Source organism: Agelaius tricolor, unplaced genomic scaffold (assembly GCF_023055355.1).
Source record: "Agelaius tricolor isolate 1412-34295 unplaced genomic scaffold, bAgeTri1.0.p SCAF_6, whole genome shotgun sequence".
NCBI lineage: Eukaryota > Metazoa > Chordata > Aves > Passeriformes > Icteridae > Agelaius > Agelaius tricolor.
The window spans coordinates 30,460,288-30,477,670 of record NW_027269266.1 but is presented as its reverse complement, the minus strand read 5'-3'; the positions used below and the strand labels follow the sequence as shown (position 1 = coordinate 30,477,670).

The window sequence follows — 17,383 nt, the reverse complement described above, 5'->3', positions numbered from 1 at the left end:
AAACCTCCCTGTGTTTCTGTGTTGGGGGTATGCTGGGGAGACCAGTTAGCCCAGTGCTTGCTGGTGCTACCCAGCCTCTCTGGGCATGTCTGTCCATCTGGATACTTCAGTGATGGTTGTTTCTTGTCATCAACTGGAATATGTGATTTGGTTTTGAAAAATTTCTCTGTGGGAGCAAGAGCTCCTGTGTTTTTGTGGTAGGTATCAAAAAATTCTGTAATTCTGTATTATCTCCTGGTTTTGCTTCTTTCCAGATCTGCAGTATTGGTTTGTGAGTGTGTTTTCAAAGATGGATATATTTAACAGTGAAGAAAATCTTGATATATGCCATGGAATACTTAGCAAATGAAGTGCATATTAGTCAATATTAATTGACCCTAGTAAACCTTAAAATACTGTATGTGTAAAGGCAGTAAAAGAGTGGTGCCAAAAAAGATGGTTTTCCAATTTTTTTTTCTGCCAGTGCATCGAAATTTCAAAATGAAAAATTATAATATTAATTGTTATTTTGCTGACTTGTATTACTGTGACAGCTGGCACGAGAGGAACCTATAGTATAAAATGTCTCCTGTTCAGCACAGCCCCAGCAGCCATGTGCTTCCCCTATAGCCTGCCTCTTCATGGTGCAGGGGAATCAGCATCTGCTCAAACTGTCCTTTTGCGGGGCTGCATGAATGGAAAACTGCCACTCACATGCAAAATGAAGTGTTCTGTGCTTTTAATTAAGTTAAAATTTGGGTAAGATCTTATAAATAATGAGTCAAAGAGGGATCTGACTCTTCTTGGGTATGGGACTAAGTACAGAAATGAAACCGCCTTGAAATAGAGGACCTTCAGCTGGGAAAGGCTTTACTCCATTTTAAATTTTCTGGTGTCTTGATTATCTTGTGGCTGTAGCCTCTGCATTATTTCTCACCAATCAGTAGTTTCTAAGAGAATGTGTATGTATATGTGTGTCTCTCGTGTGTGTGTGTATATATATAGCCACATATGCATTTTAAAAGATTGTATTACCATAAAATAATTTGCAGTTTAAGAAGGGACCAGCTAAAAATATCTAGAGAATTTATAAAAATAGTAAGGTTGGGAGTTTTTTTGGTTTTCTTTTTTTTTTTTTTCCCTAGTACCAATACCCTTGAACACAACTGGAGCTGAATGTTCACTTTTGAAAGATTAACTTTCATGCTCAGCTGAACTTTAGGAATGTTATTTTAAAATATGTAGTCTACACCATGTGTCTAATACATTTTTCCTCTTTGAAAGTAGAAGTGTTTTATTGTTTTGGTAAATTGTTTTCTAATTTTTAAATGCTAAATGTACATGCTCTATATGTTTTCCCTCAAAAATGGAGCTCACTTCACCTTAATGGAGCATTAAAAATTGTAGCGCAGAAATCAGAATTCCCAATAAAGGGAACTCTAGTGTGTGTGAACAAAAATTTCTGTTGGAAAAAATAATAAGCTTAAGTTATTAGTTGGATTTGCAGTTACTTATTTTCCTGAAATTTCATATAAAAGAGCAGCCAGAGATGGAGTAAAAACCTTGTTGGGCTTGGATTTGGAATTATTCATTAAATGTCTAGCATGCATTGATCAAGGTCGGGTTCTAATTTTCTGGAAAGGAACCATCAGGGCAGGAGGGCAGGCTGTGAGCAAGGGCAGGGCTGGGGGAATCCCTGCCCCGGGTGAGTTGTGCTGTGCAGGTGCTCCACACAACTTTTACCCTAGATCCTGCTCCTGCACGCTCTCTGCCCCCTCTCCCCTGCCGTCAGAGGGAATCCTGAACCCCCAGTGTGCAGCAGGGAGACTCCTGGGAAACAGAGGTGACAAAATGTCTCTAGCTTTGATAGGGAAAATGCATACATCTAGCAAAGGCAAAAGACACCAGTTGTTTGTTTGGATTTTTTTTTTTAACAGTAGTTTTAAAGCAGTTACAGAACAGATTATCCAGAAATTTAATTCTGGTGATAGAGTGGATTATTTGGTTTATAAGCATTGGAGAAATTCTCTGCTATGGTGGCTTCCTGGTTATCATGGAAGAATAGTTCAATTTTTCCTCCTACATCTAAAATAGGAATTCCAAAGAAGAGTCTCTTTAGGACAGTGCTTGGAAAACATAATTTATGGGATGCTTGAGGAATTTAGGTAGTAGTTTAATCTATGACGATAGATTTTATTTATAATTAGATTTATAATATCCTTTTTAAATATTAATCCTGATATACCTGCTTCAAATGATTTTCTGGTGAAAGTTTGGTGGCAAACTTATGCAGGTAATGGCTAGGGAAAAAATTGTCTATCTTGGACTATTGCAGCTAATTTAGAAGTAATTTTTCAAATGACTTTGCAAACTGCACACCAGCTCACACAGGCTCCCCTTGCCACTGAGCTGCTAGTTGGTTAGAGTTATGTACTTTTGTGCTGTAGAGAGCACAGGGGTCTTTCCTACCAAGGCAACAGGATTCCTGAATGAAGCACATCTTTCTTCATGGCAAACCATTGCTCTGGTGTACAGAGGGAGCTGTTCACCAGGGCCAAGCCAGAGGGGTTGGATGCTGAGTGTCTTTTAGCAGTATTGATCTCAGTGGGTGCTGGGGCTGATCAGCAGCAGGAGCCCTCACACGGTCAGGTTTGTGTTAATATGAGCTCGATTATTTAAAGGAGTTCTAGGTGGTGGTGGGCAGCAGCCTAACTTGGTGTTATGCTAACCAAAAGTGTTAAAAAATGCCATTGCTGATCAGGAGGCACTACTACTGACCTGAGAGAAGTGCTGCACTATCTCAGCACTTGTTTGTTACCTGGTTGTATGAATTTTCTACATGCACAGAAACTTTTAACATAGGATGAGAATTAATTGAGAAATGGACAGCTCTTACTGTTGTTTTTTTTTTTTTAAATACCGTGTAGTCATTACTTTTCAGAGTTTAATTTCTTTTCAGAGTTGAATTCTGGAACTCAGTAGGAGTGGTGTAAAATTGTTCTTGTCCTGCTAATACTAGTTCATTTGAAGATCCATCAGAATGCTTATTCTGCTAAAATACTTTAAAAAATCCACTCCCTAAAGCAACCAAACACACCACATTGCTGTAATTGTCAAAAAGTTGAGGATATTTTTTTATTAAATACTAGGATTTTTTTCCTCAGTGGTGGTCTGAGTCCTAATAGCAAATGGTGAGTTCCTGTTCTATTTGATGCCTTGCTCAGGGTTGCTGCTTATTGTATTTATTTAGAATGTATTTTTTTATATACCTCTCTTCAGAATTTTTTTTTTTTCCTGTCATGCACTTGAGAGAAGATTTTTATAAATCATGTGATTTCTACCCATTCTTTTGCACTGGCTAGTTTTAACAAGAAGTGATTGTTGACATGTAAATATGTCCCAAATTCTGCATTTAACATAGTATGATAAGCTCTAGATAAAAGTGGTGTACACGCCCTTTGTACAACTGGGCTTTATGATAGTTGTTCAATTGAACTCAAAGCACGAGCAGAATTGTGTTTAACCTATTTATAGTTGAAGCTACCAATTTTTTCTTGAAAGTAGTCTTGGGAAAACAGTTTGAAGACTTGTCATTAACTGAAGTCTTGAAATTATAAGGATTGCTCTACCTTTGTGTTTGACTAGCTTCGCTAAAATCACAGAACTTCATTCAGTGGTTGGGTTTTGCCTGCCTCTGTGGCAAATAATGAGCTTATGCATATTGCTTTTCTTCCTGGCCCTTGGGCTCACGTCACCTGATCCACAGAGTTCACCCAGAATGACTGTTACTGGTTTTGCACACGCTAAGCTCAGCATCTTAACGTGAAACTGAGACTTCTGTTCAGATCCAGCGCTGCACGCGTGGTTATTTCAGCCTCCCGCTGTACAGCAGTGCTGTGTTTTGTGCTGGAACACTTCAAAAAATGGTTTTTCAAATCAAAGTTGAAGTTAAGATTAACTTTTTAAGCTAGATTTCCACTGCTGGTGGAAATCACATGTGATTTTGTGTTTCAGGAAGCCTCTCTTTTAACAGAGTTCTCACTTGTGTCACTGGATGTATCACTTTGGGTGGTACTTTTGGGAGAAAAGGGCAGTAAAAGGAAAAAAAAGGGCAAAGCATGGAAAAGTCTGTCCAAAACTTAACCATGTTTTACCACGATGGAAGCCTGCAAATTCTAGGGGAACAAATGGCATTAGAGCAGTGATAGTTTTCTGGAGGTGGCTGTGGTGTGTCACTTATCTGTTGAGACTGGGGTGAGATAAGGAGAGGTTGGCCTGGTTTGGGGGGCTGATGAGGTGCCCTGATCTCTTTTCCCTCTACCGTTCATCCCTGTGAACTTCCCTTGCTCTCTCTATAATGTGTATGTGGCTGTGAAGTATTGAAGCATGTCTTTGAGGTTTGGAGGGGGAGGCAGTGATTGCTTTGCTTTGGGGTTTTTGGTATTCGGTTCTGGTTGGTACTGGTAATTTTGTCTCATTGCACCAGCTCTAGGCACGAAGCTGGTGCCAGCATCATTTGAAATAAGCTGAATTTTGGGAAGATGATGGTGGGGAGTAAAGAAGATGCACAAGCAGTAGTGTTAGCAAAAAGTGGTTAGTAACCTCCAAAGAAGGATGACTTATATCTGTGGTTAAATACCTTACAACATCACAGTCTTCCTTAAGCTTTTTTTTTTTTTTTTGCTATTTTAACTTTCTCCAGGTCTTTAAAAAAATGTTCTTAAATCCTCAGTTGCTGGGTATATCTATATCCAGGTAGAAAGGTTGAATTTAGAAGCTTTGAGAGATGTATTTAAACTATGATAAACTGTGCTCTCAGGTAAAAGCAACACAATCTGTTTGTGGGGGCAAGTACCACCTAATTTGGGTATCTCTGTTTATGAATCAGTGCCATATGATTGTAAAAATAAGATAGTAATTACTGTCTTGTGTGATAATAAGCTTGCACATCTGTATACAAACTAAAGTCAAACTAATTATCTGCTAAATAATTTATTAAATGTGGTCAAAATTATCATCTTTGTTCATATGAACTTTGTTCATAATCTTAATTTAAATACCCAGCAAAATGCCATGTCTTTGAAAACTGCAGATTACTAAATGTAAATAATCTTAACATTAATGATGATTAACTTATAAATTATGATTTAACTGGTTAGCTGTAGCATGATATAAGCCTTTTCTCTTCTTTAAGAGTAACTAATCAAAAATAAAACAATGTCAGTGTTAAATGCTATGTAAAGAGTGTACTTTCCAGTGCAGAAATGTAAACTCTATTTTTTTGTTCTCTGGTCATGGCAGTGTATTCAAATCTACAATGACTGTGAAAAAGTCAGTGCTGTCTGTGAAATTCATCCTCAAAACCTGATGCTATATCCTGTTTTCTGTGAAAAAGAAATTAAAAAAAAAAGAAATTATTTATAAGGTGATAGCATTATCCTATAATTGCTCTATATACCACTACCTAAAGTCAGGGTAGATTTTTTAATAGCATTACTAATGTGGAGAAAATTATTATATATTAATTGTAAAGGTTGCTAAAGAAAATACACTCACACCTCTTATATACAAACAATTTTTCAGAATAACTTCCCTTTGAAAGAAATTGTAGAATTGAAATGTTGCATAATTTAAAGTCAGTGAACAATTGAATTTTAGTTGTTGACTTTTCCAGTTGAACAGAATGAAATGATACTCTAAGGCTTTAATCAAGCCCTGGTATGAAAGCTCAGGGATTGCTTTCATATATTATACTATGTAAGCCTGTGTGCACTAATCAAAGCTGCTATGACAAAAGCACAGAAGATTGTTTTGGTAATTCTTAAAAATGAAGTTTAATGCAAGATATAATTAACAGCATTTCTATTAAGTCAATGTAAAATATTGCAAAGGACTCTTTACACACAATCTGTGATGCTTTAACTATGGCAGTACAAATTATTTACTGTGCATGAGGATTTACTAGTGTAGATATACTTACCCTGACCAAACATATTGCTCAAAAAAAAAAAAAAAATTGCATGGTTATTACTGCATAAATTCACTTAAAATATGTCAGCTAGAGAGCTAATTTTTTTTCAGTAACCAGTCTTTAGATCACACCTTAATGTATAAAATATTGTTTATGTGTGCAAGGTGTGTCTCTTTAGTTCTATGTACCAGCTGAAGGATGGCACTTTATATTCTTCAAGGGTATAAAAAGGGTATAAAATTCTTCTATGGGAGACTGTGCTGGTCTTCTAAATAACATGTTACATTTTTCTGGAAGTACAGCTATGAAATAATTTCATTTGGTGCTCTTCTCTCCATAAAATTTTTGTGCAAGTGAATAGCATTGAATTTGTAGAGGAGAATTCTTCAGAGAAAATTACTAAAAAAGTGAAAATAATGTTTGAAAACCATAAACCAAATTTGTTTCTCTTTGCAAGTAACAAGAGAATTAAGAAGTAACAGAAATATAGAGGAAACAATGGCATTTAGGAAAGAAATTTCTGCATCTATTGATAGTCAGCATAAAAATGACGAGTCAAACAGCAGAATGGTCACTTTTGATGACTTTTGGGTTTTGCCAGGGCAGGTGAAAAGAAGGGAAGCTGCTTGGTGGTGATAGTGCAAACCCTAAGGGTTCTAGCACTCCTCTGGTGAAGGTGTTATATCTCATCTGATTTAGGTCACTTAATCAGTTTAAGGCCACGTGGAATTGCCATTAGTAAGGGACAGCACTTGAGTGCTCTTCTTGCTGCTATTCCATTAGTTCAACAAGGTGTACTAGGGAAATGATGGCCAGAGCATCAAAGTGAGAACTGGTGTCTGTGCACTCTTGGCTACAGCATGCATCAATTTATACTTAAAAGTTTGTCCTAAACTTGTGTTAATAAGGCTTATTGTACTGAAGCTGTTGAGATAGAAGAACTTACTTATTTTAAAGATAATGGGAAATGTACAATAAGCTAGATGTTTCTATGTAAAACTGGTGGAGTATTCTACTTTTTCTCCTGTTAGTGTCCTCTAGAAGATTTAAAAGAAAGTTTGTCTTTCCAGCAATTTAAAAATTTTCTTGATTTGTCCTGAGATTGAAAGGTAGAAATTATTTTTAATTTAACAAAAAAAAAAAGTTTTGTCATGTGAGCAAATTACCTGCAGGTCATTTTTAGGCTTTGCTGGAACATCAGATGATGAGCATAATATCTTTCAAATGCTCAATTATCACATCAGTCTAAGCTGTCCTCTTGTGATGTTGATTAATATATATATTTCTGAAAAACAGTAGTAAAAATGGAAGCTTCAGTCAGTGCAGATGCAGAGGGAAAGCCATATGTGCATGTGCACACACACCTCTAGATACTTTGAGTGGCTCTAAACACTGGAAAGAGCCTGAAATCTGTGGCTGTACATTTGGAAGTGTTGATTTGCTCTATGCATTTGTTCATTTTACTTTTGGTGTATTTTGTTCTATTAAGCAACTAGGACTATTAATATTTTTAGATATTATCATATATACAGTTGCCTAAATGAAGTAGTTTGCCCTTGGTTCTATCCTTTTTTATTGTGGAAGAGACTTGAAAATGTCAGGGAGCCAGTATGGTAGCTGAAGTTCACATATACACTTAAAGAGAAATATTTTCTTAGTCTGGTTTTATTCTAGATATAGCTGGTAAGCTTTTTGAAATTAGATGGTGTTTTCAGCAACATGAGTATTTGTGTTTCCATTTTCTAGACCCGGCAGAAATCTTTGTTTACTGAGATCCTTTTTTAGGAATTGGACATTAATTTGTGTCAGTTTTTGTGGAGTAGCGTGAGAGAGGCAGCGAAGAGGCTTTTCTTTAAAAACTGCACGTGTGGGGTGAAACAGCGAGGTGGTGGTGAAGTGGGATGAGTCCCTCAACTACCCTAATGTCATGCTCAGTTTGAGTTCTGAGAAATAGCTTGTTCTCATCCTGAGTGTTTTAAATCTGATATTTGATAGCAAAAAAAAAAAAAAAAGAAAAAGTAGCAAATGCTGAGACTGTGTAAAAGAGGTCTTGCAATTAAATGTTGTAAGTGCATAGGAGAGCAACTCTTGCTATTTTGTTTCCCCTCCACTCCCTCCCCTCCCACAACTGAATTTGTTTAATCTGGAGCGCACAGTGAACTCAAATTGAGTACGAACAACTGTAGTTTCACTGAAGTGTGACCTGTAGGAGACCAAAATAGGTTGTGCTCCCTGTCTATCACTGTGGTGTCAGGAATCTGGGAAGCATTTCCGATGTTCTCTGCACACACAGGCTCGTGGTTGAGCAGTTGGTCTCAGCAGCATGGTGGCTACTGAATTTGTCTACGAGTGCTGCTAATTTTATTTGGATATTTCAGTCTGAGAAGGGTGAATCACTGAGTTATTGTTAGATGAGATCTAATCTGGTGCCATACCTCCCGTACCAAAAAAAAGTTGCCAAAATTTTACATAGTATGTGCTATGTGTTACTTATTTCCATTGGATTTCTTACTGGTTTGCAAACTCTTGCCAAGTAAGAGACGGTAGTAGGGAAGAGGTGCAAAATAAAAACACTGCAAGGCTTTATCCAGCAGCTACTTAGAACAAAGTATCTTGTTGGTGTTTTGATTATTGCAGTCTGGTACCTTTTTTTGCTTCAGAAATGACTCTGAAGTATCCTTCACTCTTCCTTTTTGTTGCTTGGGTTCTTTAAAGGGAGCTGAATTCACTGGGAATTACAAAAAAAAAAAGAGAAATAAAAGAATTTTTTTTTGTAACCTACTGCTCCCTAGCCCCTTGTGTGGCCACATACTGCAGGGGAACATGATACAAATTTCGGTCTGGGGCTGCTTCTTACAGCTGATGTCGATTTTCTTAGCTGGTTCATAATGGAACTAGTGACTGCTCCAAGTGGCAGGGCCCTGTGGGCACTAGGAAAACAGGTGATGAGAGAGAAGAGGCCTTTGGCTATTTTGGTGGCTGAAGAAAACAAGGGGTGGGGAGAAGAAAAGAAAAAGCTGAGTGCAGTGTTCCATTAAGGATATTAAGTAAACAAAATATTTGTGCATGCTTAGAAGTCCTTTTGCTTTTAAAGGTGATTATTTTCAATCCTTTGTGCACCTCATGAGTGTTTTCACTTTTATCTACATCCCAGTTATAGCTGCAAGTTAGTTGTGTGGTGAGAGAATAAATGACAAGTGACCATAGCTTGAAAAAGTTTGGTCATCAAAATCAGCTCCATAGTGGAGTTGTTTAAGGAATAGAGACCCCTGGTCAGAGGAAGAGGGAAAGAGAGAATGTGGCATTTAGAAAAAACAACATACACCCTTACCCCACCCCAAAAAGAGGGGGAGGAACCAAAGAAAACCAACCCAACCATAAACGTCACAAGCCACAAAGATGAAAAAAAGCCATTTTTCTGAAGGGCACTAAAACTTCCCATTAGATTTAAAGTAGTGTTTAATTCTTTACTAAAAAAAAAAAAAAAATCTTAACAGCCTTTTCTGTTAACAACTCCTGAAAAATGAAAGTTTTTCTTTTTAATGAGAAATTGCGTTAATATGGCAATGGCAGAATCTTCAGAATTTTCTTTTTAAAATGCCTTTATGGTCCGCTCAAGGGCATTCACAAATAATGAATATAAGCTTTTAGTTTAATTAGTGATGTGAAGAATTGTTGGGCTAAAATCCAAAAGCAGATGATAGCAGGTGAGAGCCTACCATCCAGGTAATCCACACAAACACAGGAATTGCATCTGGGCTTACGCTGCTGGATGTGCCTGCTTTGCACGATGTGACTTGGATGTGCCCACGTAAATCTTCTGGCTGCACCTGTGGAGCTAACAGCTCGTTCACAAAGCTGCAGGTTCTTGCAGAGTGCCCAAGTTACTCGTGCAAGGAGAGGGCAGCTGGGTGGGCTGGAGGCTTTGGGTGCGGAGCTGCGCGGCTGCGCTGGCCCCGCGCGCGGCTTTCTGACGGCTGGCCCCAGGCAGAGGTAGTAAACAAACCCCGTGTTTTGCAGGCAGTGGTAGGAAATTTGATCATCAGCACAGAGGGATCTGTGAGGTAATCCAAGAGTCATATTTTCATTCTGAAGGCTGAGATAATGCACCTCTCCGAAGCGGCCGCTTTGCTGGGCTGTACGTGCAAGATGAAAGGGGAAAAGTGTAGTTAGAAGCCAACTATTATGTCTTGCATGAGCTTTGGGAAAAAACTTTCTTTGTCTAAATTTTATGGAAAATCCTTATTCTGTGCAGTAGTATAGACTGCTTTTAAATCTGGGTCTGGGATTAAATAAGTCAACACAAAGAGAAGTATTGCTGCAGTTTCCCTGTGGCTTAGCCAAGTTTTGTCTGCTTGAATTGCTGAATTTGGTCTGAAACTGGAGCAATAACATTTCCTCTTCAAGTATTGTGCTGACCAGATCAGTGTTTAGAAATAAAAAGTGGTGATGTTTCTTAACAAGTCAGTATTTGAAACACTTCTCCTTTCTTCTGCTAGGTAAGTTGAAGATGAGCTGGCTGTTTCACAAGCTAACAGCTTGCTTTGAAAAAATGTAGTAATGGTGCCATCAGGGTGCCTTGTAATATATACTAGAAATTAAATACCTTTTAATATAAGTGATATAAACACCTCTGTTTATCAGTTAACTGAACCTGAGTTTGTTTTGGAAAGAAATTCAGAGTACCTTCATTTTAGGTAGGAAGTGTGATCATTTGGTTTTGTATTAGTCAGAACTACTTTTTAGGAAAAAACACGTTGAGATATCTAACTGCATGAGTATATGCATACAAAATTTTATAGATAAAGATGGCTTAGAATGTCCATTCAATAAGCTTTATTTGAATGGACTTACTGCTGTTTGTGAGGTACTTTCAGGAATGAAATGTGAACAATTTAGAGTGAAAAGATTGCTTAAGTCCAAGAAATTTCAGTGTGAAGAGTGGAGCAGGCAGAGACTGCAGCACTTCTTGCAGGACAAGCCACTCCAGTGGCTCAGTCTGTGTCATTACTTCCATTTACCATAAAGAAAATAATGACAATTCCCCCTCCCACACCCTGTAACTAGAAAACTACTGCTTTTCCCCCCAGCCACACTGATCTGAATTGAGAGTTAAGGATTATTTATTTTGTCCTGTAAACTTGGCTGCCTTTTTTTTTCCTTTCTTCCCACTAGAAGAGTGTTAAAAACACTGATTCACTCTGTTGTGCCCAAGCATCAGCTACTTGAAGCAACCTGAGGGGGAGAAACTAATGTACTCTGTGTGGGGGTAGCTTTTGTGTGGGATTTTCCCTGCCTGTTTTTATTTTGCTGGCTGCAGAGTAAACAGTAAGACACCTCTTCCCTTTCCCTATAAATCCAGTTGATTATCAGCAGTTTTCCATTTGGCTAGAAGAGTTGCTAACTTTGTTTCTATGGCTGTTCCTATCAGGACTTTTCATACAGAACTCATTTCTTACCGTATGGCGTTACCCACATTCCATAGAAGGTTTTTTGCTGTGTGGTGTTTTTTTAACATTTCATCTCCAGCTGTCTATGTTCAGTTTGGGTTGTCAGTGAAGTAAGGCTGAGAACTGACAATTTTTGTCTTCCTGCCATTCTTTGGAGCTCAGGGACAAGAGGGGTTGTTTTGGTGAGTGGGTTTGCAGTGGCATCACGTGTAGCTGTCAGAGCTGGGGCACCACAACCTGGGAGGCAGCACTGGGGGTGCCAGCACTTGGTGCTGTGGGTATTGGCACACTCTGCACCTGTGCCAAGACTTGTTCCAGGTAACCAGCATGGTTACAGACCTAGAACACAGGAAATGAACAAGCATTTGCTCTTTGCATGCTCTTAAGAGTGGCAAAGGTAGACCATTTGCTTTCTATCCCATAGGTATTGAGTTCAAACAGTTGAATGGACTAAGATTGTCAATGTTCACTTGATCTGCTTTCAAACATGTTTAAGTCTTTTTCCATAGGCTCTTGTTTAAAAGGAGTATATTTGTGCTCTGTGGGTCTAAGGCATTAATGTTGTGTGTAGTTCGTATGGCTGCTGAAATAAGAGACTATTAAGTGGTGTTATTGTCAAGAAATGGGAATCGAGGAGTAGGAGGCAGCATGTCTCTGGGGGGAGGGAGGATGGTGAGAATGGGTCTGGTGAGAGTGTAGGTACAACCGTGTGGAAGTGCAGTCACTTTGATACTTGCATTTGTTTCCCTCTGAAATTTGTTTCCCTCTGTAAAATTTTCACACATCTGTGAGATACAAAAAAAAAGGGACTGTGAGCAAAAGCATGATACTTTATTGTTCTTTGCTTTATAATTGTTTATCTTCTCTTATTTAAAATTATTTTCCCCTGTGTGGAGGTGCAATCTGATGTGATTTGCCTTCGCTAAGTGTCCTATAAAATATAGAGTGAGATTGTCTTAGTGAAAGTGTACAGTGAGACTTAATACAGGGATGCAAAACCAGACAATTTTGTTACCCTTTTAACTTAAGGGGAACTTGATCTATTGAAGGAAAAAATCCTGGTGTATATGTTGAGGGCAGAGAGAGAATGAAAGGGTATATGTAAAAGTGAAGAAGAAAAGCCACAATTTCAGCTTTTTCTTTCTCCCACCACCCTCTTCCTAAGACATATTTAGTATTGTTTCATATGTGTGGAGGGTTCTTGTGGGCTGGGAGCACTGAGTGTCCCTGTGCATGTTTGTTCTGTGTATTGATGTAAGAGAGGTGACCCCTTCAGAGATCACTAAAATGGCTTTTAGTAAATTATCCATCTTTATGGCACTTTGCCCTTTCCGTCTCTGTGCACACGTGTAGCACAAATATGCTGATTTTGCCTGGTGAAGGGGCACAGTGGTGGCTGCTTGTTTTACTTGCTTTCACTGTTGCAGAGATATTTGTGTCCCCCAAATGCAAAGCTCCAGGAGAAATATGTTGGCAAATGGTTTTCAGCAGTGGCTTAAAGTAACTGAATTCTCTTACCTGGATAGTATCTGAAAAGAAGAATCAGAATGTTTGCAATCCTCTTAAGGGAAGTAAATTATTGCCAAACAATTGCTTATGGAGTAACCTTGTACAGAAACCAGAGAAGTCTCTTCTTACCCAAAACACTTTTTATTAGGTATCTTTGAAAAAGAGAAATGAGTGGGAATACCTGTTCACATGCTGTGAACATAAGTAGAGTTCCAAAACCTTAGTATTATACAGAACACAAACCTAATTTGCCCAGACTTTTTTTTTTTTTCGGTTGACATCTATTTGCAATGCCTATTTAGAATGGGAGAAATGAATTAAGAAATCTGCTTAAACTGGAAAAAGTGCATACACAAGGCTTACGTGAGTCACATTGATGGGAGGTGCTGGCAGGGTTTTGCTAAGAATTTCAGACTAGATGGGCTAAATATTAAATGAAACTAGTGTAATAAAATAGCTTCATGGGATGAGAAAGGACTGGTGTTTGTTTTACCCACTTGGTGTGAGTGCAAGTAGTCATAAAGTAACAAAACATGAGATGATTTCAAAGCAGAATATAACAAAACCCTCTGTAGGGTTCTGCTGCCTGGGATAAAAAAGCTAGAGGATCTTTGTGTATTTCTACTTTGCTGAAGAAAACAGGGTCATGCGGACGATGGAAAGCATCCTGGAAGAGCTAACTGCCTGAGATGGGAGTGTTTTTCCAGGAAGATACTCTATACTTTTTCCTTTCCCCACCTATTGTGTGGGCTTCTGACCCTGTGCTAAGGAGTGCTTGCAGAAGTCAGAACGCTTCCTCGCATCCTCGTGGAAGCAGCTGCTGCTCCGTAAAATGCAGCCAGGATTTGCCAGCTTCGCCCCTTACCCTCAGCTACGCTTTTGCATTCCGTTTGGGATTTTTCCCGAGGAGTTTGAGAGCCGGTTTGTCTGCGGGCTCGCAGGCGAGCAGCAGAGCGAGTGCCTGCGGGATCTCTCGCATCCCTCGTGCTGCCGTGCCCGGGAGAAAGCGGGAGGAGCGATCTCCGGGCGGGAGCTGCATCCGCACCTCCTGGCTCCACGTGGGAGATGGGAGCTCTCTGCTCGCTGCTGCTCCTGCGAGCACAAAGACAGCTCGGTCCTTTCTAGCTCTCCTTCCTGTGTGTAGAGGTACAAGCTTGGTGGACTTGTAGGCATTCTTAAGGAATAGATTAGGACTTCTTAGAGAGGGGCTAATAGCAAATGAAATGGCAAAATCTCAAGTGTGACCATGATCTCTTATGATGCTTCTGTGTGATTTCTCTCTCAGCCATGCAGAGCTTTATTCAATTATATTTTTTCTCCATGGCTAATTGTGATACAGAAATAATGAAAAAAAAATTCACATGCATCAGTAAACACCAGATTTCAAACTTGTGCACTAGGTGACAAGTTAAAATTACTTGCAGCCAAGAAACTGATGAAGGTACAAATAGCTACAAATTAAATGGTGTGTTTATAGCTATTCCTGTACTTTTGAAGTGACCTTTCAGTTTTGTACAATAGGTGTCTCACTATTGCCATAAATTGAGGTGCACAACAGGACTGTACCTGTTTTGTACTTAGCTTGCCATTTTCTTTTGCTGTTTGTGAATGTGGCAGGGGAACTAGTAATTTTAAGGTGGTATTTCTTCCTTGCTTGTCTCCTTTCCTTCTCCTTTTCAGAATGTTCAAGTTATTTCTGCACTACAAATGTTGGCTGGCTAAAGTTTTAAATTGTATCAAACTTTTTCAGTCCCTTGAAACCACAAGGGGAAGGAAAAAGCCCAGTGCCAAACCTTGTGCTAGTCCTCAGCATTAGATGATTAAAAGCACAGATTGCATTTTTTGGGCCCATCTTTCGGGTGTTGAGCAGTAGAAAATATTTTCAGAAGGATTTCCTTCTGAAATGAGATGTGAGGTGGTAGTTTTGTTAAACTTGTATAAGTATTTCTGGAAAGGATTTCCTCCCCTCCAGCCCCCTTCTCACCAGTGGATGTTCCCTGTTCAGTGGGAGCATTGGTGGCCAAACTTGGGTGTGGGGCTGGGGTGAGCCCTGCCATTGGTATGGGGGCTGTTGGGCTTGGATCCTTCAGTGAATGGTGCTCCTTGCTATGAAACTCATGAATTTTAATTTGAATCTACCAGTCTGAGAGTAATGGCACAACAAGGTTTGAAGCACATTGAATAGTGTATTGGCTGCCAATTTTGTGGTTTGGGGTTTTGCTGTATTAAAATTGCCCAGTATTTTTAATGTTGTATGAACATCCCCTTTTATGTTCTACCTCAGGACCCAACTTCCAAGTTCCAGGTTGCCCTGTGAGATAATTTTGATGTTTCAGAGCAGTGTACCACTACTTTAGGGTGACTGTTTTGCAGCAGTATCACTAGCTGAGATGGTGGTCTGAGGGAAACTTTGCAGGCTTCAAGGAAATTTTCTGCTCTCTCTATTACAGTGAAGCAGTTCCTGACTTTCCCTGCTTTACTGAAAATGAAACCTTAACAGGGTTGTGTGTGGTTTGGGTTTTCGTTCTCCCTTCCTTGCCTATTTATATGATCAAATGCTGAAATCTGCTCCTACTTGCTTGAGAGGGAGTGAAAACAGCTGAGAAATGCTACAAAACTAAGGCCTGATTCTGTTTTCTGGCCAAATCATGTTTGTTGCTCGATCCATGGTCGCTGTAGTGTTGGGGATGACACCTCCACAGGAGGAGCAGTTTGGGCAAGTGGCTTTGTGCTGTAACCTCTGCTTGTGCCTTGAACAAACGCTGTGGGGAAGAGCATTTTAAGATGTAAAACACTCTCTGCAGGCCTGGGTAGGTGGTGGTGTTAGGGAAAGGAGTGTATTTTAAAAGGATTTGGGGGCGAAAAGGAAAGCTTTTGATTTTATTGCTAGACAGGAACATCTCTAAAACTTGTTTTGCTTGAAGACTTCACTGGCTTGTATAAATTTAACTGTTATTAAAAAAATCCTTAAAATGTTAATCATTTTTTTTCTGAGAGAGGCCATTATTAAAAGCAATTAATTTGTGAGGTAGAACTAAGTGTTTGAACACAAGACACTTATTTTAGCTGCTTTGGTGTACCAAAATGCAGTTGAGACTTTTGAAGTCTTGACTGCTCTCTCTTGTCCCCTCTCCCTTCCCCAGAGCTCCCCAGGATGGTCAGTCTGACCCTACTCGCTCAACATACCTGAGCCTAGCCGAAACTGTGTTAATCTACACATTCTTGTAAATCCCAAGGGGTTTGTGGCATCTCTGGCATTTATTTGTTCTCTCACTTTGGGGGAAGGGAGAAGACAAAGGACTTGGCTGTGAAGGCAGCCAGCACACTGGCTTTGCAGCAGCACTTCAAAGTGAATGTTTTGTTTAGTAGATAAGTGAAAACTGATGTAAATTTGGGGTGAAGATACAATAAATTTACTGATTCTTGTCCTTTCTTCCTAATAAGGAATGAAGAATGTTAATCCTGTAAATATTAGAAAATGGTCCATCATTAGATTAGTGAAAAGCTTAATATTAAACTAATGTATTTATTCTAATTTATATTTCTTACCTTGAAGGATTGTAACATTGTGATGTATTGTCTTGTTGAATTATGAAAAACAAAATAACAACAAAAAACTCTTAGTCTGTAAAGGAGAACCCAGTACAAATACATGGGATCATAGCACCCATTTATAACAGAGAATTAGATACTGAAGGCCTTAAAGCTAAAATAGAAATACTCTTCAGGAAAAGTGGAGGCTTCATGAAATGTAACAGCTGTCAAATGTGTAACAAGTATTTCTGTAACAGTTCTTTGGACTTGAAATGGTTTTGACCTGACATTCCCCCCTCGGCGATCTGTTGGTTTTTTTGAATTCTGCATTTGGTTTTGCCCCTTTTAGTATGACAGATGCTAAAATGTATGACACTGCTATGTATAATCTATCTTGCAATAATGTTTTCTCTGGGTTTTTTTTAAAACTATTTTCTTTAATTTATCTGCAGGAGTCGGAAGCTTCAGATCAGGAATATCCCGCCTCACTTGCAGTGGGAGGTAGGAAGTTACTTAAAAAAAAAATTTATTTTTGCTTAAAAACTATGCTTCTGTTTCTCTCTTTATCCACAGGACTTTTCCCCTTCCCCCACCTTTCACTTGCTTTGCACACACCACCCATTCTGTTCTGGGGAAAAATCCTTTGGAAGAGGGAACAATAGAGCCTTCTAAGCAATTCAGATAACTGCCTTCATTTCTGTTTTCCAAGTTAACCATAAAAAATGTTGAAATGGATTCCTTGGTGAATGCTGACTTCCTGATGCAGTCACTCTCTTAGACTGAAAGCTCGTCCATTTTGGACCTTGCTGGTGTTTGGTGTATGAGTTCAGCAAACTTAATAAAAGTTCTTATTTAAATACTTGGTCAAAAACTTTTACAGAAGCAGAAATTTAGTTCTGGTCCTTCTTTGGGGGTGGGTTTTTTGGGGGGCTTTTATTTT

General features: G+C 38.9%; 1 protein-coding gene across 1 annotated transcript in view; it reads left to right on the top strand.

The window, feature by feature from the left end:
* The window catches only part of IGF2BP3 (insulin like growth factor 2 mRNA binding protein 3), a 112,270-nt gene that overhangs the window by 7,570 nt on the left and 87,317 nt on the right, over nucleotides 1-17,383 (top strand). The window contains exon 3 of the mRNA XM_071429195.1: nucleotides 16,896-16,944. Within this exon, the coding sequence (XP_071285296.1) occupies nucleotides 16,896-16,944 (49 nt within the window). The remainder of the gene's footprint in view (nucleotides 1-16,895; nucleotides 16,945-17,383) is intronic.